The 21385-nt window shown below is 39.8% G+C and overlaps 1 protein-coding gene across 6 annotated transcripts in view; it reads right to left on the reverse strand.

The window, feature by feature from the left end:
* Positions 1–409: 409 nt before the first annotated feature.
* The window catches only part of LOC103185032 (ATP-dependent translocase ABCB1), a 63037-nt gene continuing 42061 nt past the window's right edge, over positions 410–21385 (reverse strand). For 4 of the 6 annotated variants that reach the window (XM_007903362.1, XM_007903352.1, XM_042332183.1 and 1 more), the window contains 9 exons: positions 19607–19690; positions 18489–18692; positions 13223–13323; positions 12186–12326; positions 10372–10528; positions 8782–8979; positions 4110–4316; positions 3228–3374; positions 410–1588 (listed from right to left, as the gene is read on the reverse strand). In XM_007903362.1, the coding sequence (XP_007901553.1) occupies positions 1391–1588; positions 3228–3374; positions 4110–4316; positions 8782–8979; positions 10372–10528; positions 12186–12326; positions 13223–13323; positions 18489–18692; positions 19607–19690 (1437 nt within the window). In that variant the 3' untranslated portion in view covers positions 410–1390. Of the gene's footprint in view, positions 1589–3227; positions 3375–4109; positions 4317–4433; positions 4682–8781; positions 8980–10371; positions 10529–12185; positions 12327–13222; positions 13324–18488; positions 18693–19606; positions 19691–21385 lie in introns of those variants that run through there. The other 2 variants (XM_007903371.1, XM_007903387.1) reach the window with 2 other exon arrangements.

A 21385-nucleotide genomic window follows, 5' to 3' on the forward strand; every position in this document is an offset into this window, starting at 1 on the left:
ATGTATAGGGTCCTCAACTGGACGAGCAGATAGAAGCTTGCCAGATTGTTTTCAATGTGGTCTAGGTATCATGCAAGGAATTCTCAGCCTGAGTTGGATGCTCCTAAGCATGGTGATAGGTTTTTGCATATGTTACAGACCCAGCTGACCCAAAGAGAGAAATGTATAATTATCAAATTTCTAAAACATTGATTGTTCTGAAATTATAGATTTTGAAAAATATTATCTAAATATTAACGTGAAGATTTGTGCCATATTTACTAAAGCCTGTCCATTGCTGCATGAAACAGTTAATGCTGATAGCACATGGAACATACTCACTTAAGTGGGTTCAATAACTCTTCAAAGGATAGAATTCAATTCCTCCAAGCCAACCAGTAACTGCTCTAATCACGACAGGTCATGAGAAGACTTTTACCAAACATTTATTGCAGGTTTAAGAAGAATCGATAATAAACAATAAGAATTTTATTGCAGAAATACTAAGCAACTTGCTTTGCAATAAACACTCTTGATGGGATCCTGATAACAATTGATGTTATTGTGTTCCAGAAGAACAAAGCGAAGCAAAGTCCATGAGGACAGATTGACAACCATATCAGTACATGTTTTTTTTGCACATGGTGGATGCATCTTTTCCATTGAGTGTTGAGTTACCTTTGATCTTCAATCAGAATCCATATTATTTATTACAAGATATTCATGAAATGAAATTAAATTCAGAGGTCCATTTACAAAATGTCTATAGATACTAAAATTGCAAGAGTTTGAATGAAACAATTGATATTTGTTTGGTATGAATGATATCAAACTTATCCGTTTCTCTCCTTTTATAAACATGTTATTATTTACTATTATATTTTATTATTAGCTGCTTTCTATTGGTTTCCTTTCTCTCTGAAGAGAAATTGAAGGATTCAATTCAATTCAGGAATTCAATTCCTCCATCAGAAATATTTGATGGAGGTGACACTGTCAAGCACATTGTGTGACACTGGCTGAAGGCAGATATGTGGGGAATATTTGAAAATGAATATATAAGGTTCCAGGGAAAGAGAAGGGAATTGTGATTGGAGTGATTATTTCCATTTGAGGAGCTAGCATCACCATAGGTTTGATATATCTTATGAGCTCTTCTTCTGCAATTTCTTTCATTGTATATACTTGATATTTGCATGGTTTAAAAAGAAAGCTTGATGAATTAACTTGTGCTGTGTCAGAATCCTGGCTGACTCCAAAATAAAGATTGTAGATTATATGATGGAAGGAAGGCTGTGGAGTGAGCGAGAACATCAGCATTCTTCCATTTGTAAGTGCATTTTATTATCCAGCCAATATTTAACTTTTGATTTGGAGGGTTTATTTTAGTACTTTAAATAAATATATCATTCTATTGAATGACCTGTGCATTTACTAGGTTATAATAAGCTTTGCGCTTTGCCATTAGCTGCTCGTGCGTGCCTGATTCTAATACTTTTCCATTGTTAATAACAGTGATGACATCTGCATTCTGCACTGTTGTCAGGCGATGAGCTATCACCACGCATGTCCTCCCCTCCCTTGCTTGGTCCAGAGCTTCTTGAACAATCTGAGGAATAAAAACATTCTTTAAGTAGAGCTACTTTAATCAGTATTATATACAATATAGTTTAAATTTATATAGCGCATTGGGAGGATGTTTCAAAGTGGTAAGGCACTGTATCAAATGCAAAGATTATTATTATTTATAGTGCTGGATAATTTCTATCGGTTTTGACTGTGTGTTTTGTGGGTGAAACTTTACTTCCTGTACCTCTGTGATCCTCTCCATCTTCACTCTTCTGCTAACCCCCTCCACTCAGAAAACTTGGGCTTGTTGCATGTCCCTCTCGCCTTCATCTCACCATTGGTGGCTGAGACTTGAACCGCTATGCTCCACCCTCTGGAAATCTCTCCCTCCACCCCTCTGTCTCTTCCCTTATCTGTCTTTAAAACTCACCTAAAAAANTGACCTATTTGTGCCATCAATGCTCTCTCTTCTCTCTTGCTACCCTGTTTGGTGTTTGGCAATGTCTCTGTTAAATGCTCCGAGACATTACAGCTGTAAGTGCAAGTTGTTCATTATTTGAATTTTCTGCCTTCATTTTGTGTTCTCTCTAAATAATAATAATAATACTTGCATTTGATACAGCGCTTTTCACATCTTCTAGACGTCCCAAAGCGCTTCACAGAATATACTGTAAAGTGAATTGACTGTATATTTGTGGGCGAACGCGGCAGCCAATTGCGCACAGCAGCATCCCACAAACAGTCGTGGATTGAAAATGACCAATTTATTATTGTTTTTTGTTTTGGAGGGATTATTATTAGGCTCTGTGTGGAGTAAGGAAACTTGCCCAAGGTTTCGCCCTGCCTGGAATTGAACTCAGGTATCTCACTCTATATTACAGTCATGTATTTTTGTATGCCTGAGAGGCTGGTTGGTAATTTGAAGGTCATCTGTGAATAGTTTCTCTACATAAATAAAGTTCTACAGCCACCGGGAAGCTGGCCATATAAAGTTAGTTTCTTGTTTCTTTTAAATGGCCAAATGACAGGGGAAACAGTTTCAGGGAATCAGAGGCCCAGAGTAGTGAGATGAGTAAAGGTGCATCACAGTTAGTCACTTAATTAAATTTTTTTTAAAACTCACCTAAGAAAATGACCTCCCAAAAAACAATGGTATGTCCTCCTGGCATGAAAGGTGCTTTACAAATGTAATTTTGTATTGTATATGTATAGAGGCAGAGCTCAAAAAAAGCCTGGAGGCCCATCAAGTCACTCGTGGGTAAGAACCACTGCATCCCCAACTCCATCTCTCCCACAAGATATACCTCCTTATTCTTCTTGTTGCGGGCATGACTCTTGATAGGATATGATTCCATTGGCTCTATCTGCTCTCCAGTATCCTACTAACTGATCATCATTTTGCATATTCCTACACTTTACAGACGGGCGATTGAATCATGGTAGTGATTATACTGGAGGATGATATCAGTTATATCCCTTGAAGTGTTTTCAATATGACATTGCCATAATATACAGTGTTGAAAAAAAATGAGCATCTTCTATCGATTTCAGGATAATAATTTCCTATGTCCATTTAATTGTTCTCCCCTCCCCACCTTCATGCTGGTATTAGGTCTATCAAAAGTTACAAGGAATTTAAGACTTCCAAATAGTAACACTGGTGAAGGTTCAGGACGTACCTTTTCACTCTCTGTATCAAGTGCAGATGTTGCCTCATCTAAAAGCAAAATTTTGGGCTGTCGTATGAGGGCTCTAGCAATAGCTACTCGCTGTTTCTGCCCACCGGAAAGCTGAGTCCCTCTGTTCCCAACATACGTGCTATATTTCTAATATTAGAAAGAGTTCCATTAACATGTTAATATAAAATGCATACAGACCACCGAGTCTCATGTAATTAAATGGATCCCTGTAACAGCCATTAACCTTGCAATCATTAAAAACATTTAGATTTGAAGTCTAAGTCCGATGGGTCAAATCGTATTTTCAGGCTTGGGAGACAAGGCTTTTTCATCAGATAATGGCCGGAAAATGCTTATTCAACAAAAAGTTAAAGGCCATTCCAGTGACTAATCTAAAATAAAACATTCCGTGCATCAAAAAAATGGCATCAACTGGTCTGAAGAAGAAGTTGATGAGTGAAACCATACTCTGAGGGGTGTTCTGTCCCTTAGTAGTTGTTTAGTGTTAAACTAATCTCTAAATGATTGCACAGGGAATGATTATTATATTGAATGGTTATAAACAGTTACATTGAAAATTAAAACAAAAATTAAATAAGATTTTTACATAACAGCAGAATTATGGAATATTCATGCTCCATTAGAGCTATAAATGTACACTTCACTTATGAAATGTTTATTGATGATCATTATTTATTTATAAACTTTTTTTCAACAATTCTATACTCTCAGAACAATGAGATTTTTGAGTTATTTCTTCCAATGTCAAAGCTGTTAGCTGTTTAGGAATCACACTGGTGAAGCAGTTAATCTATGTAGAATTAATTTGTAAGTAGAGACACTCATTAAGTTATGATTAAATGTAAGAAGTAGAAAACTTACATTGGGGAGTTGTTGAACGAAAGAGTGAATGTTTGCTGCTTTTGCTGCTGCTTCAATTTCCTCCTGTGACACAGTCCTGCTGTTGTCACCATAGGCGATATTCTCAGCTATAGTGCAGTTGAAGAGCACAGGCTCCTGTGATACAATGCCTATTTGTGATCGAAGCCACTGGATGTTCAAGTTTCTGATATCATTTCCATCTAATAACTACAATTAGAACAAGAGTCAGTCATAGCTCAAGAGCTCCATTTAAACATATAACATGTGTTGATTTATGCACGTCAGGAATTGGATCTATTCATTTACATCTAAGTCATAACTAAACAATTTCCTATATTCACCTCTTTTTATCTGATAATGAAAGTTCTTGTGTTTGATAATGGTGCCTTTTACATTGGGAAGATGTCTCAAAGTGCTGAATCTAAGTAGAGACATTCATTAAGTTACGATTAAATGTAATACAATAAGTATTATACTTACATTGGAGAGTTGTTGAATTAAAGAGTAAATGTTTACTGCTTTCTTTTCAATCTCCTGTGACACAATCCTGCTGCTGTTGCCACAGGCAATATCTATAATAATAATCCTGCATTTGATATAGCGTCTTATTATGTCTTCAAAACATCTCAAAGCGCTTCACAGAATATACTGTCAAGTGAGTTGACTGTATATTTTGTGGGTGAAACACGGCAGCCAATTGCATACAGCAGTGTCCCACAAACAGTCGTGGATTGAGTGACCAATTTTATTTTGGGGCATTGATGGCCAGGACACCGAGAGAGAAATTCCCTTCTTTCTTTGAATAGTGCCTTTTTTTAAATTTCTTTTTTTGAAGAAATTATTACCCCTGGAAAAGCGATACGCCAATTGACTAACATCCAGGTTCCTACTTACTGCTGGGTAAACAGAGGCGTGTGGAGTAAGGAAACTTGCCCAACGTTTCGCCCTGCTCGGTATCAAATCCAGGTCTCTCGCTTGTCAGATGAATGCCTTAACTATTGAGCTACAGGACACCACATATATTCTCAGCAATAATGCGGTTGAATAGCACAGGGTTGACCAATTGTATTTGGGAGTTTTGATCAGGACACTCTGAGAAACTCCCTTCTCTTTTTGAGTAATTGTTTGAATCAAATATCTACCCAATTTTTCACAAAGAGATTTCTCCCACTTCCCACCACCAAAAAGTATGTTTTCAGTCCTTAATGGAAAATTACTCTCAGATTAATCCTGGGACCATTTAATATAGTTCTTGTGGATCTGAGGTGGATAATATGATAAGCTGTGGTTATCATGGTGAAAAACTTGAAAATATTCCTCCTCACTCTGGGAATTAGTGGAATTGTTACAAGATTTCTATTTAACATTGAAAATTGTTAGCAGTTATCCCACTGCACACTAGGAAAAGGTGAGTATGATTCCATATTGCATTGTTAGTCCTTAAAGGAAGTATTCGTCTTACACCACACATTGGTCTTCCTCATAAAAAGGAAAAAAAAGACATTGAAGGCCGTGAAGGAAAATGACACAGAGTAAAGATGGACTCATTACCAGAATGCATGCCAGGATTGTAAGAAAGGTATCAGAATAACAAAGAAAAATTTTGAACTGAACAAATGTAAAGATGTGAAGGATAACAATAAAACATTTTTCAGTTTCATTAAGAGAAGTCAAATGAGGGATGGTATAGGGAAATTGAAAGTGGGATCGGGTGAGGATATGACAAATGATGCTACACAAGCTGCAGAAAGAACTTAAGAACATAAGAATTAGGAGCAGGAGTAGGCCATTCGGCCCCTCGAGCCTACCCCGCCATTCGATAAGATCATGGCTGATCTTCAGACCTAACTCTAATTACCTGCTCTGTCCCCATATCCCCTAATCCCTCTATTTTTAAAAAATCTATCAGTCTCAGTCTTGAAGATGTTCAAGGACTGAGCATCTACAGCCTTCTGGGGTGGTGAATTCCATAAATTTACTACCCTCTGAGTGAGGAAATGTTTCCTCAACTCTGTTCTAAAAGGCTAACCCTTAATTTTAAGACTGTGACCCCTGATTATAGATTCTCCTACCAGGGGAAACAGACCCTCAGTGTCTACTTTATCAGCCCTTTAAGAATCTTATATGTTTCAATAAGATCTCCCCTAATTCTTCTGTACTCTAGAGAATATAGCCCTAGTTTATTCAACTTATCTTCATAGGTCAGTCCTCTTATCCCAGGAACTAGCCTAGTGAATCTACACTGCACCCCCTCTAGGGCAAGTATGTCTTTTTTTAAATAAGGAGACCAAAACTGCACACAATACTCTAGGTGCGATCTCACCAAGACCCCTTACAGTTGCAGCAAGACTTCCCTACTCTTGTACTCTAAACCTTTTGCAATGAACGCTAACATGCCGTTCGCCTTCTTAGTTGCTTGCTGCACCTGCAAACTAACTTTTTGAGACTTGTGTACAAGGACACCCAAATCCCTCTGAACACTAACACTATCTAATCTCTCCCCCTCTAGAAAATAATCTGTTTTTCTATTTTTTCTACCTAGGTGAATAACTTCACACTTCCCCACATTAAATTCCATCTGCCACCTCCTCGCCCACTCCCCTAGCCTATCTATATCCTGTTGCAATCTTTTTGCATCATCCTCAGAGCTTACTCTCCCACCTAGTTTAGTGTCATCTGCAAATTTAGATACGTTACATTCAATGTCCTCGTCTAGATTATTGATTTAAATTGTAAATAGCTGAGGCCCAAGCACTGATCCTTGTGGCACTCCACTAGTCACATCCTGCCAATTTGAGAATTCGTGCTCGCTGGGAATTTTGCACTATCTCCTTAAACGTCAGCCATTGCTGGTCTACTGTCAAATCCTTAAGTCTAATTTCCCAATTTATTTTGGCTAAATCCTCTCTCATATCAGCAAAATTGCTCTACTTAAATTTAAAACCTTTACTTCGGATTTAACTACTTCTCTCTCTAACTTATTGCTAAATTCCATCATATTATGAAATAATATGGACTAAATACATTTTTTACCTCAGATTTTAGCAAAGAGGAGATGGTAAATTTATTGGATCTGGAAAGGGAACTCAGTGGTGCTGCAGAGGCAAGATGTGACATTATACATATCACTACCAACATAGTTCCCGAACAACTGTGCAAACTTAACGTAAACAAATTCCAAGTGCCGGATAAATTGCATCCGAGGGAGGAAATTGCAGAACTCTGCCACAAATCTTTCAGAAATCACTGGATACTGAAGAGATGCCTGGGGACTGGCGAAAGGTAGATGGTTCTCCTATTTTCAAAAAAAATGTAGCAAAAGTGACCCAGGAAACTACATACCAGTGAGTTTGACTTCCATTGAGGGTAAAGTTATGGAGACTCTTATCAAAAATAATCTTTGTATTTGATACTGTGCCTTATCACGTCTTCGAGACATTTCAAAGCGCTTCACAGAATATACTGTAAAGTGAATTGAGTCTATATTCACTGTATATTCAAAATAAGATCATGGAGCATCTGGACAGTAATAAAATGATAAAATATAGCCAATATGGGTTTACGAAGAGGAGATTCTGCCAAAGTAATTTACTGGTTTTCTGTGACTGTGTGACAAAGGAGCTTGATAAGGGTAAGACAGCGGATGTTGTATATCTGGATTTCAGTAAGACCTCATGAAAGGCTGGTACGGAAAGTAAAGAAAGCGGGAATCAGTGGAAGTATGTTGCAATGGATACACAATTGGCTGACTGATCCCAGAAGTGGTGGTACAGAGAATGTCATCAGGCTGGGAGAATGTTACCAGTGAAATTTCACAGGGTGTCTGTTTTGGGACCTTTTTTATTTAACATCTTCATAGAGTACCTGGAGCGAGGAGCCACGAGCACAGTGGCTAAATTTGCAGTAGACATAAAGCTAATGAAGGTGGTAGACTGCAAAGATGAACAGGGTAGGTTACAGGAGGAATTGAAATTCTTGGGAATTGGGCAGATCAAATTTAATGTAGAGAAATGTAAAGTGCATCACATGGGGACACAAAACCAGGAAGGGACTATTATTTAAAATGGTAAGAAAACAATTTTTACAGAAAGTGAAAAGTTACCTGGGGATCCTGATTGATAATAAATTGACGCTATTGCAAAAGTGCTTGGTAGCAGTGAATAAGGCAAACCAGATGCTGGGCTATATTAAAAGGGCAATATTGAGCCAAAATAGTGAGGTAATCCTGCCACTTTATAAATCACTGGTGTAAGCGCACTTGAAATACTGTGTGCAATTCTAGTCACTGCAATCTAAAAAGGATATTGCAGTAATTGAGGATACAGTCCAGTCCCTCCATCCCTTCAACCAAAATGATTGAGGGGATGGAGGAACTGGACTACGAGGAGCAATTAGATAAACTAGGCATGTTCACACTGGAGAAGAGAAGGTTGAGGGGTGATATGATTACGGTCTTTAAAATTCAGAAGGGAATAGATAATGTAGACCATGATAAGCTGTTTTATCTTGTACTAAACAGTAAATCCAGAGGACACAGCTAGAAAAATTTCTGCTAGAAAATAATATCTTGGTATACAATATATAGTTTGGGACACAACATGTCAAGCCATGTGGTGGAAGGCGAACTTGGTCTTCTTTCACCGAGCAATTTTTTATGTTTTTATGTTCTTACCACTTGTCCTTCCAGGGGCTCATAGAACCTTTCTATGAGTTGCACTGAGGTGCTTTTACCACACCCACTGCTGCCAACCAGAGCTAATGTTTGTGCATTTCCAACTTTGACTGAAAGACCCTGGAGGATTGGGACATCCGGCCGACTCTCATATCTGAAGACAATGTTCGACAACTCCAAATCACCATTAAACTTATCCTGTGATAAAAACACAAATAGGAATCAAACTGTCTGCTGCAACTTTGCTCTCACCTCTTTAGGCAACAAAAGATTGAACCTGAATGGAATCCTAAAGAAACCATTTAGGCGTGCCTTGGGCACTCTTTGAAAACACATCACATGTTTATTGACAATGATTCAAACAAGCTTTTCTATTTTTGATAGCAACCTAAATTTTAACTATTAATGAACATCCCTGGTAACTCTGTCTTTTGTTTTCATATATAGAGGCTCAGTGGAGGAACTGCTTCATAATTGATAGATTTCAATAAACCAATCCTAAGCTTGTGCTAGCTCATCCCCACTGAAGCTACAACAACAACAAATTGCATTTATATTTCATGTTGGGAAGATTTCTTAAGGCACTTGGGATTGTAATCAAGAGGGTGGAGAAAAAGGGGGTGGGGGACAACATCTAACTTCCCTTTTAGATGTTGTTATGGCCTCAGGCTCATCAGCCACTGTGACCCAGGATTGTGACCCAACACATCACCCATGTGACCCAATGTTGTACTCTTTCCATGACAGATATCTTTTCTGTAATGGGATGCACATAGCATATAACAATAATCCTTGTTTTTGATATAGCGCTTTTCACATCTTCTAGACGTCTCAAAACTATATATATATATAATACTGTTTTGTAGAACGTTCAAACTTCCCTGTCTTTTTTTGGACCAGATTTGTCAGTTCTCATATGGGCCACCAGCTAGAGACATACACCACTATGCCCCCAAAGAGTAGTGGGAATCTGGAACTCTCTCCCCCAAAGGCTGAAGCTAGATCTATTCAGAACTTCAAGACTGAGGTGGGTAGATTTTTTTTAGGTAAGGGTATCTAGGGGTATAGGGTAAAGGCGGTTAATTGGAGTTGAGGTACAGATCAGCCATGGTCCCATTGAACGGTGGAACAGGCTTGAGGGGCTGAAATGACCTACTCCTGTTCCTACAGGTATTCTGTTTCACAGAGGTATGAGTTGAGCCCATGTCTAAATAAATTGCTAACTTGATTGATTCCAGGATTCCACTGAATGCCACCCTTTGGATCCCAGAATGAAGAAGCCCAGCTTTTAATGTGGATTTGATGGAAAAGTGCTAGTGGCTCAAATTGCTTGCTCCCGAAAGAGAAGAAACTTATTATAGGAACCTAGGAGCCCTGTGACATCTTTAATTCTTGTGTTCTATATGAAAATGGGAATTTATCAGATAATGTAAAGAGGGTAGATACTTATAAATGGATATCTTTTCAAATGCTTGCAAGACCCAATCAAATTGTTTACTGTAAATGCCCGGCATCTTAGTCTGTAAATGTTGGCCTGCTTGTTAGATTCTAAATTTTTACTTTGTCAAACCTGGGAAACAAAATACTCACCAGCTTTTGGCCATCAGTGCTGTAGCTGTCTATGGATGGCACACGTTCAAATAGTGCAAAGAGATTAGCTGCAGAGGTTTTTGCTTTTGCATAGTCAGGAGCAAAGGAACTGCTTTGTCCGACTGCCATGGCACCATACACGATGGCATTAAACACACTGAAGAATGATATTTAGAATAAGATAGGTTAATCAGGTTGAATTGTATGAATCACTTGTAACTTTCAAGCAGAACTGTATTCGTTGTTAGGCTTATTCTTAACCATAATGCTTACAATATAATTTATACTTATGTAGTCCCAAAGTGCTTGACAATTTGGCTGGGCACCCAAGCTTGGTTGGGAGATGAAGGGGAGGGGATGAGGAGGCAACTTACAATAATGCTAGCATTTGATATAGCATCTATCATGTTGTCGAGATGTCTCGAAGTGCTTCACAGGAATTAATGTGAAGTGCAATAACTGTGTGTTTTGTAGGTGAATGCGGCAGCCAATTTGAACACAACAATGTCCCATAAACAACTGTGAAGTGAATGACCAATTTTGCCTGGAGGATTGTTAACCAGATAGCCTGTATTTCACAACAACAGCAAAATTACATTTGTATAGCGCCTTTCATATCGGGAAGATATCCAAGGCACTGGACAGTCAGAGTTTTGGACCCGAGCTGAGGGTCGGGATTAGGGAGGGTGGAGGGCAAGGTTGGAAGCAGGGTGGTCAAAAGCACGGTCACAGAGGAGGGTCTTGAGTTGGGTCTTGAAGGAGGCAAGGGAGGGAGCAAGGTGGAGGGATGGAGTTCCAGAGGGTGGAGGCAGAGTGGCAGAAGGCCTGCCCGCCTATGGTGGGGCAGGCGAGGTGGGGGAAGGCAGAGCGGGTCATGGGGCACAGATGTGGAGTAGAAAGGATAGTTGAGGGTCAAACAAGACACCAAGGTTCCGGATTGACTTAGTAAGGTGGAGTGAACGTCCATGGTTGGTGATGCTGTCAGCGCCTGAGGTGTGGAGCTGCTGATGAGAGCCAATCAGGAGAGCCTCGGTCTTGTTGATGTTCAACTGTAGAAAGTTAGCTCTCATCCAGGACTTGATGTCTCACAGACATTCTGTCAGGACAGCAGTGGTTCTGGAGTCAAGGGTGGAGACACAGAGGTACAGTTGGGTGTCATCCTCATACATGTGGAAGTTGACCCCATGTCTGCGGATGATGTCACCAAGAGGAAGCTTAAATATTTATTGAAGAGGAGGGGACCAAGGACAGAGGCCTGAGAAATGCCACACAACATGGTGCGGGGGCTAGAGGAGAAAACGTTTGTGGAGATGAAGTAGAGGCGATGTGAGGGCGAAACCTTGGGCAAGTTTCCTTACTCCACGCGCCTACTAATAATCCCTCCAAAACAAAACAATAATTAATTGGTCATTTTCAATCCACGCCTGTTTGTGGGACACTGCTGTGTGCAATTGGCTGCCGCATTCGCCCACAAATATACGATCAATTCACTTTACAGTATATTCTGTGAAGCTCTTTGAGATGTCTAGAAGACGTGAAAAACGCTATATCAAATGCAAGGATTATTATTATTATTTATTATTATTTGTAATTCCTTTTTGCACTAAAATCAGACCAATGTACTCTTTAGAGGTGAAAAAATAGTTATGTGTATATTTACTGTTCTCACAAAGGTAACCTGAAGATATCTCTAGTCTAGTGTGTTTCTGCCTCACTTAGCAGCTTACAAACAAGAACATAGTAAATGATTTGAAATAAAGACACTGTCTTCATTTTCAATGTTAGCAGAGAATGACTGAATATACGTTACTTACAGGAAAACAGCTTCTATATCCATTTGATTGATTGATATGAGGTATGCACCAAACTGAAAACTGGCTGCATAGCTGAAATACTGGATGGCCTGGCTGAATGCAAAGGTCAGGCCGTATACCTGGGACTTTCTCTGAGCATTTCTGCAATATATAGCATTATATTACTTCAGCGTCACAGCCTGCATCAGCATATTCATTTTGCACACATTAGACTGGGAAATAACAGAATTGCTCGTCGAAGATTTTGTTCACTAAAGTTTCCAATTTAGAAACAGCACAACACTATACCAATAGGTGAGTAATATAACCAACCCACAACTCTCTAACATTTTGCACTAAACCACATCAATGTTGTTTACTATGCGTTCTATACCATTAACTAATGGCTGAAAAGCTATTTGACATATATGATGTGGAACAAGACATTTTATCTTAAAATGTAACATCAGCCAAAACTGTGGAAAAAATTGTAAATTCAGACTTAATTTGGTAACCTGTTTCTTTTTAAGTACTGTGGACAAGGTTTTCAAATTAAGCCTGAATTTAAGAATTTGCAATCGTACAAGGTGGAATTTTTTGGCCTGTTATCTATTGAAAGGGATATATGACAGCAGAAGAGATGTAAGAAGGAATCTGAATAGAAATTAGGAAAGGTTTTATTGAATTCAATACATAGAATGATACAACACAAAAACAAGCCACATGAACCTCCACCCCTCCTTTTCATTCATATTTGCATCAAGTTCTTTTAAATATATTAATGCTTTTTGCTTCAATCATGGCGGATTTCATCTTCAAACATTGAATTCTACATTCTCTACATGAATAATTTCCTTCTAAATTCCATATTAGATCTATATTTAGCTATCTTATATTGCCAACAAAATAAAAACCAGCAGTTGTTCTCAACTGTCACTTCAAGCTGAACAAAAGATAGATAGTAAAAGGAAATCATGATGCTAGAAGGTGTCTTAAATAATAGCACCAGTTTTGAAAAGAAAACTTTTCGATGGTTAGTTTGGTAAGGATTTACTGACCTAAATGGTTTCTTTAGATTTTCATCATACATTTTTTCAAATGCAGATTCTCTGGTCAAAGAAACAACGGTCCGGATATTTTCCACTGCTTCTGATGCGACCTTTAAATTAGGAAAAATTATTTAGATGAATTTATGTTGCTGTGAGATTCAATTTAAAATTTTCAAAACCTCCACTGCTGACACAGCACACATTGTTAGCTATTACAAGTCCTGAGATTTCTCAGAATCTTGCCTTACGATTTAAGATTGTTGTTTCAGAATCCACACAATCTCAGTCTTCATTTGGAAGTTGCTTTTCCACAAAATGTTATAAGAACTTTGAAATCCTGGCTTCCAAATTAAGAAATCAATCCATTGTAAATGTCTTAAGAGGTAGATAAAGAGAACATATACTGTATGGTTACAATATACAGTAATAAGGATAGATTGAAGGGATGGAGAATGTTAACAGCTGGAATGGATTATGAAGAAGGGTGTTTGTGCTCAGTTAACTTATCTGATATAAAAAAGTGCTTAAAGGATTGGATTTCTGACAGGATGAGCTAAAATGGACCATCTTCATGGATCGGAGTCAGAAGGTTGTCAGCTAAGACACCATATTGTCGAAGCTGACACCCTCCCTAATGCAGTGTTGGGGGTGAGGTGGGTGGGGCATTCAAAAAGAAAAGAGAGTTTCTCCTGGTGTCTTAGCTGACAATACCCCAAATATAATTGGTCATTCACTTTATGGGCTAATACTAGACCGTTGCTGTGTGCAAATTAGCTGCTGTGTTCACCTAGAAACATACACAGGTACAACACTTCACATTAAATCCTATGAAGCGCTTTCCAGAGTGAAAGGCATTCTTTTCAAATGCAAGGATTATTATTAGTCATCTTTATCTCTCATGTGAGATAATTCCCGCTCTCCCTATTTCTAAAAGGATGATGTGTGATGATGGAATATTACCAACAACTTTGTTAGAAATTGAAGAAATGTTTTACATTATGTTGTTGGACATATGTGGATAAACTAACAATGGGTTGGCAAATAAGCAGTTTATTCATACATTAGGGCTGGGAAACTGAATTTTGGGAAATGTATTAACTTTGGTGGTTGGGTGTTACAATGGGGTTTTAAATTTATAAATGGAGTAGAGCTCCATTTATAAGTTTAAAAGTTTGGAGGCCTGGTGTTCACCTGAACACTGACTTTATGCTTGCTTTAGGTTACCCAGAAAAATGCTGCCTGCTCCCTTTCCACCATGCACTGCGTAGAGCCCAGTGTGCCTGTGTCTGCCACCGCCCCCACCTGGGAATTGGGTAGTGTCACCCATGTGGGGCAGCCTGGGTAAGCCACACTGCCATTGGTGGCTCCACGTGATTGTGCTGAGTGTCGCACTTGGATTGCCACAGATCCATGCCCGCAGTCCACTAACAGGGTAGTTTCACCCACACGGGGTACCCTGGTGGGGCCCTAGGCATGGACTCCGTAGGCCTGTGAGTCCATTCGTTCCTAGCTTCACAGGAAGTACGATAAAGCATAGTAATTGTGTACATTTTGTGGACAAATGCAACAGCTAATTTTGACACAGCAATGTTCCACAATCAGCCATAAAGTGAATGACCAATATTGTGAAGGACCCCCTCTCACTCAAACATCTCATATTTTATCACCTTTCAAAGTCCTCCAAGGCCTTGCTCTTCCCTACCTCTGTGAACTGCTAATTCAATATCAACCTGTCTGCTCCCTCCGCTCAGCAGGCTGTGGTCTGCTCCACATCCCCCGCCCGGCCCACCCCACCTCACCATCCGTGGTCGGGCCTTCAGGATCTCTGGCCCCACCCATTTGGAACTCCACCCCACCCCATAGTCCCTTCGCCTCATTCCCTGCCTTGCCTCCTTTTAAGGTATGTCTCAAGATCCTCCTCTTCAACCATGCATTTGGCCACCCTGCTATCCTCCCTGCCCTCCAACGTTCCTGATCCCAAACCCCAAATCCCTAATTGTCGAGCATCTTGGAATGTCCTCCTGACTTGAAAGGTGCTGTACAAATGTAATTTGTTGTTGTTATTGTTCATGTACTCTCACACTCACAAAAAGGCACCAACCAAATTTACCAATCACCCCTCAAAAATGAGGCATTTTTTCAATGGTTTAGTGCAACTGAAATGAACATAAGAACATAAGAATTAGGAGCAGGAGTAGGCCATTCGGCCCTTCGTGCCTGCTCCGCCATTCAATAAGATCATGGCTGATCTTCTCACCTAACTCCGATTACCTGCCCTATCCCCATATCCCCTAATCCCTCTATTTTTCAAGAATCTATCAGTCTCAGCCTTGAAGATGTTCAAGGACTGAGCATCTACAGCCTTCTGGGGTAGTGAATTCCATAAATTCACTACCCTCTGAGTGAAGAAATGTTTCCTCAACTCTGTTCTAAAAGGCTGACCCTTAATTTTAAGACTGTGTCCCCTGGTTATAGATTCTCCTACCAGGGGAAACAGTCCCTCTGTGTCTACTTTATCCAGCCCTTTAAGAATCTTATAAGTTTCAATAAGATCCCCCCTAATTCTTCTGTACTCTAGAAGCAGGAGTTTAACAGTTTATTCAGTTTATCCTCATAGGTCAGTCCCCTCATCCCAGGAAGTAACCGAGTGAATCTACGCTGCACCCCCTCGAGGGCAAGTATGTCCTTTTTTAAATAAGGAGACCGAAACTGCACACAACACTCTAGGTGCGGTCTCACCAAAGCCCTATACAGTTGCAGCAAGACTTCCCTACTCTTATATTCTAAACCTTTCGAAATGAACGCTAACATACCGTTCGCCTTCTTAGTTGCTTGCTGCACCTGCAAACTAACTTTTTGGGACTGGTGTACAAGGACACCCAAATTCCTTTGAATACTAACACTATCTAACTTCTCCCCTTCCAGAAAATAATCTGTTCTTTTATTCTTGCTACCTAGGTGAATGATTTCACACTTGCTAACATTGAATTCCATCTGCCACCTACTCGCCCGCTCCCCTAGCCTATCTATATCTTGTTGCAATCTTTTTGCATCATCCTGAGAGCTCACTCTCCCACCTAGTTTAGTATCATCCGCGAATTTAGACACATTACATTCAATGTCCTCGTCCAGATCATTGATGTAAATGGTAAATAGCTGAGGCCCAAGCACTGATCCTTGTGGCACTCCACTAGTTACATCCTGCCAATTCGAGAATGATCCGTTTATCACTACTCTCTGCTTTCTACCCAATAGCCACTCTTCTATCCATGTTAATATTTTCCCATTAATCCCGTGGGCCTTGATCTTGAGTAATAGCCTTTTGTGTGACACCTTGTCAAATGTCTTCCTAAAATCCAAATATACTACATCTACTGGTTCCCCCTTATCCAACCTGCTGGATACATCCTCAAAAAATTTTAAAAGCATGACTTCCCTTTTGTAAAGCCATGTTGACTCTGCTTAATCTTTTTATGGTCTACCAGATATCCCATAACTACGTCTTTTATTAAGGACTCAAGAATTTTCCCTACAACTGACGTCAAACTAACTGGTCTATAGTTTTCCCTATTTTCTCTCCCACCCTTCTTAACTAGTGGAGTTACGTTTGCAATCTTCCAATCAATGGGAACTTTTCCAGTATCCACAGACTTTTGGAAGATTATAGACATGCCATCCACTATCTCAGTAGCCACCGACAATTTACCTAGAACCATCTCCTTACTAATGTTAATCTCCCTAAGTTGCTCGCTAACATTGTCTTCTTGGTCCTCTATTTTTGGTATGTTTCCAGTGTCTTCTACGGTGAAGACTGTAGAAAAATACTTGTTTAATGACTCTGCCATGTCTTTGTCCCCTATTATAATTCCTCCAGTCTCTGCCTGTAATGGATCCACATTCACCCTCGCTAGCCTTTTCCTCTTTATATATTTGTAAAATCTCTTGGAGTCTGTTTTTATGTTCTTTGCTAGTTTACCCTCGTAATCTATTTTCTCCCTCTTGATCAATTTTTTGGTCCTCCTCTGTTGTTCCCTAAAGTTCTCCCAATCCTCGGGTTTACTACTCATCTTCACTGTTTTATAGGCTTTTTCTTTTGATTTGATACTTTTCCTAACTGCTCTAGTTAGTCATGGCTGCACCACCTTTCCCATGGCATTCTTATTCCTCAAAGGAATATGTGCTCGTTGGGAATTTTGCACTATCTCCTTGAATGTCTGCCATTGCTGGTCTACCGTCAAATCTTTAAGTTTAGTCTCCCAGTTTATTCTGGCTAAATCCTCTCTCATACCAGCAAAGTTGGCTCGATTTAAATTGAAGACTTTTGCTTCAGACTTAACTACTTCCCTCTCCAACTTAATGCTAAATTCCATCATATTATGTTCGCTTTGCCCTAGAGGAGCCTTAAGTTCCAGTTTGCTGATCAGCCCTGTTTCATTACACAAAATAAGGTCTAATATGGCTTGTTCGCTGGTCGGCTCCTCAGCATATTGATCTAGAAAATTATCTCTAATACATTCTATAAACTCCTCATCTATGTTACCTTTCCCTATTTGGTTGTCCCAGTCTATGTGGAGGTTAAAATCACCCACAATTAGTGTCTTTCCTTTGCTACATGCTCCACTAATCTCTTGATTTATACCTTGAGCGATAGTTTGACCACGTTTGGGGGTCTATAAACTACTCCCACTATAGTTTTCTGCCCCTTGAAGTTACGTATCTCTACCCATACTGACTCTACATCTTGCTTTTCATATTTAAAATCTTTCCTCTCTACTGTTTTTATTCCATCCTTTAATAACAGGGCCACTCCCCCTCCTCGTTTACCACATCGCCTATCTTTCCTATATACCACGTAGCCGGGAATATTCAGTTCCCATCCCTGATCACCCTGTAACCATGTCTCGGTGATGGCTACTAGATCATACCGGTTTGTCTCTATTTGTGCAACTAATTCATCTATCTTGTTACGAATGCTTCGTGCATTCAGATATAGCGCCCTTAATTCTGACTTCCGGCTGTTAACCCTATTCACCAGCACTCTATCACTGTACTTCCTTTCCCTGCTTGACACACTTTGCTCTTCTCTCTTGTTAATCTGCTCTCTTGCTTTTGTTGATCTCAAGTTTAACTGTGGTGGACTATATTTTACTATGTTTTTACCTCCCCCCACCCTTCGTAGTTTAGAAATGAAGTGAAAGAATTGAAGAGAAACACAAAGGCATTATTCAAATGCAAAATATTTATGACTAAGTTAGCAAAATGTGTTGAACAGTACCTTTCCAGCTGCTTCAAGCTCTTTTCTATCGCGAATTGCATATCCGCTCAGAGACTTCATTTCAATCATTCCTGCCACAACCAGGATGGGCATGATCAACAGGACCACCAAGGTCAGCTGCCACCCAAATATGAATGAGAGAATAGTTGAACCTCCCATGGTTGCAATATTTTGAGCTATTAATCCCATTCTTTCTCCTACTGCCTGAAAAAAAGTGAATATATTATTAGAAAATTCAACGGGGTGAAAATCATGACATATGATGTCCTATAGCTCATGGTCTACACCAGTGCTGGACAAACTACGGTCCGTGGGTTTGATGAGTAGTATGTTTCAAGGTTTTCTTGATTGAATATTTTTTGTTTTATGGCATAATTTTTATTTTGTTGGCTGACAAAAAAGATTGGCACCGTCTGGTCTAGGTTGACACTGTAATGCAGTGCTGGGAAGTGCTGTGTTGTCAGAAGGGATGTCCTTCAGATGAGATGTTGAACTGATGTCAACAACAACTTATACTTGTATAGCGCCCTTCTTATAGTGTCGGAAAGACGTCTCAAGGCGCTGGACAATCAGGGATTTTGAACTGAGCTGGGAGTTGGGGTCAGGAAGGGTGGAGGGCAGGGGGCAGGGGTGGGAAGTTTGCCAAAGGCACTGTCAAAGAGGAAGGTCAGGTGGACCTCAAACAAACACATTGGGAAAGAGAAGGGAGCTTGCCTTGGTAACAACCCTCCAAGATAAAATTGGTCATTTACTTCATGGCTGTTTGTACCACATTGCTGTGCTGTGTGTAAACTGACTGCCGACAAATATACAGTTACGACACTTTACAGAGACTTTGTGTAGTGTTTTGAGATGTTAAATGTTACTGAAGACGCCTCATTGAAAATGCTGCTAATTACAAGGATTATTATTTATTACTTATTTGTTGAATAAAGGAGTAAGTGTGTTCAATTGTAGCTTATTCTGCAAGTGTACTAGAGGCAACTCCTCCTAAACATGGCTCATAGTCGTGCTGAAGAAAGCATTCAATAATGTTTTAGAAATGCAATAATGTATGTTTTATTAAGAGCACTGTAAATTACATTCCACATCATTTTTTGAGATCTGCTCATACTCACTGTTTGAATTTGAGATGCATCTGTGGCCAACCTGGTTGTCAGGGCTCCAGTGTTGTTTCTGTCATCATCAAACCAAGCAATTTCCTACAGAAATAGAAGCAAAAAAGATATGGAAGAAAGGAGAAAGTCTGTACTTTGGATTATTCTGAGAGCTGATTATTTCTGCTTCATTGCATACCTGTGCCTCACTGTCCTCCAGTTATATCCTTTACTTTTCTGATCCTGGTCTATTCTTGGTTCCTTACTCCTTCCACTAATAATAATATAATAATAATTGTATCCTTAGTGAATGAGGTTTCAGCCACTGCTCCTAGTTTCTCCCCAAATCCTTTCACTTTCCTCCTCTTTTGATCTGTTTTCAAACCCATTGGACCATGCTTTTGGTGGACATACTTAAATATTTTTTTCTCTCGCTCACTGCTCTCTATGAGTGTAATTTTATTTCTGTACAAAACTGTCCTGTATAATTCTGTAAACACGCTGAGATTAAACATTTGCTTTAACATGAGATACATCGTTCAAATACCAGCTGCAGGTGAGGGTTAATGGTTCCTAGTACCAAATTTGAGTCAATATTTCATTAACAATAACAACAACATGCATTAATATAGCAACCTTCAAGCAGATTAGCATCTGGGTGTTCTGTACAATGGCAGGATTGGATGCCCATCTGGGGAAAATGGGTTGGGGAGGTCTCCAGAGGCGCGGTCTAAGAGATTCATCTTAAAATGGGATTTAAAGATAAAAAAGGAGGGGCAAAGTGGTGGGATTGAGGCAGGCAGTTTCAGGGATTAGAGTGCAATGGCTGAAGACATGGCCACTGATGTTGGCACACAGGGGTCAGGGATGTTCAGCAGGCCTGTGTTAGCTAAGTAAAGGGGGCAAGCAGAGGAGTAGAAGACCAGCAGGTCAGGGAGGTAATAATAATAATAATCCTTGCATTTGATATAGTGCTTTTCACGTCGGGAAGACGTCCCAAAGCGCTTCACAGAACACACTGTAAAGTGAATTGACTGTATAGTTGTGGGCGAACGCGGCAGCCAATTGCGCACAGCAATGTCCCACAAACAGTCGTAGATTGAAAATGACCAATTTATTATTGTTTTTGGTTTTGGAGGGATTATTATTAGGCATGTGGAGTAAGGAAACTTGCCCAAGGTTTCGCCCTGCCTGGAATTGAACTCAGGTCTCTCACTTGCAAAGCGAGTGCTCTAACCACTGAGCTACAGGACACCACAGGTAGTGGGATGCTATGGTGTGAGAGATTTGTATGTGAGTGTGAGCATCCTGAAATGTATCCTTTTAGTCACAGGGAGCCAGTGGAGCCTGGCAAGGATTGGTATGATTGGGGTTGGGAATATTTCAACAACAACTTGCATCTATATAGCGTACTTCACACAGGATAGTGTGACTAGTGCTGGAACTTGACCATAGGCGGAGCCAGTTAGAGAGGGCAGGTGACCGTAGGTGTGGATCATAGGCATGGGCAAAGGTCTTCAGCTGTGATCTGAAGACAGAGAAGGAGAGGATAAGGGAGAAGGACCATTCAGCAGTAGGAAAACTTGCCAGTCAATGCTTTCAATGACAAGCTATGTAGTTTTACCTGGTGAAACTTCAGACTTACCCCAATGCACAACTGGGGTCCCCAAGCCTTGGATCTTGCCAGCCTGGGTCTAATAGTCTCCAGAATTACGTAAACAGGATGTACCCTTCCATGGATCATATGTGCCATTCCAATACATGGGAATTTCCATGTATAGGTGGTATGCATGGAACTTT

The sequence above is a fragment of the Callorhinchus milii genome, unplaced genomic scaffold (genome assembly GCF_018977255.1).
Source record: "Callorhinchus milii isolate IMCB2004 unplaced genomic scaffold, IMCB_Cmil_1.0 Scaffold2, whole genome shotgun sequence".
NCBI classification, from domain to species: domain Eukaryota; kingdom Metazoa; phylum Chordata; class Chondrichthyes; order Chimaeriformes; family Callorhinchidae; genus Callorhinchus; species Callorhinchus milii.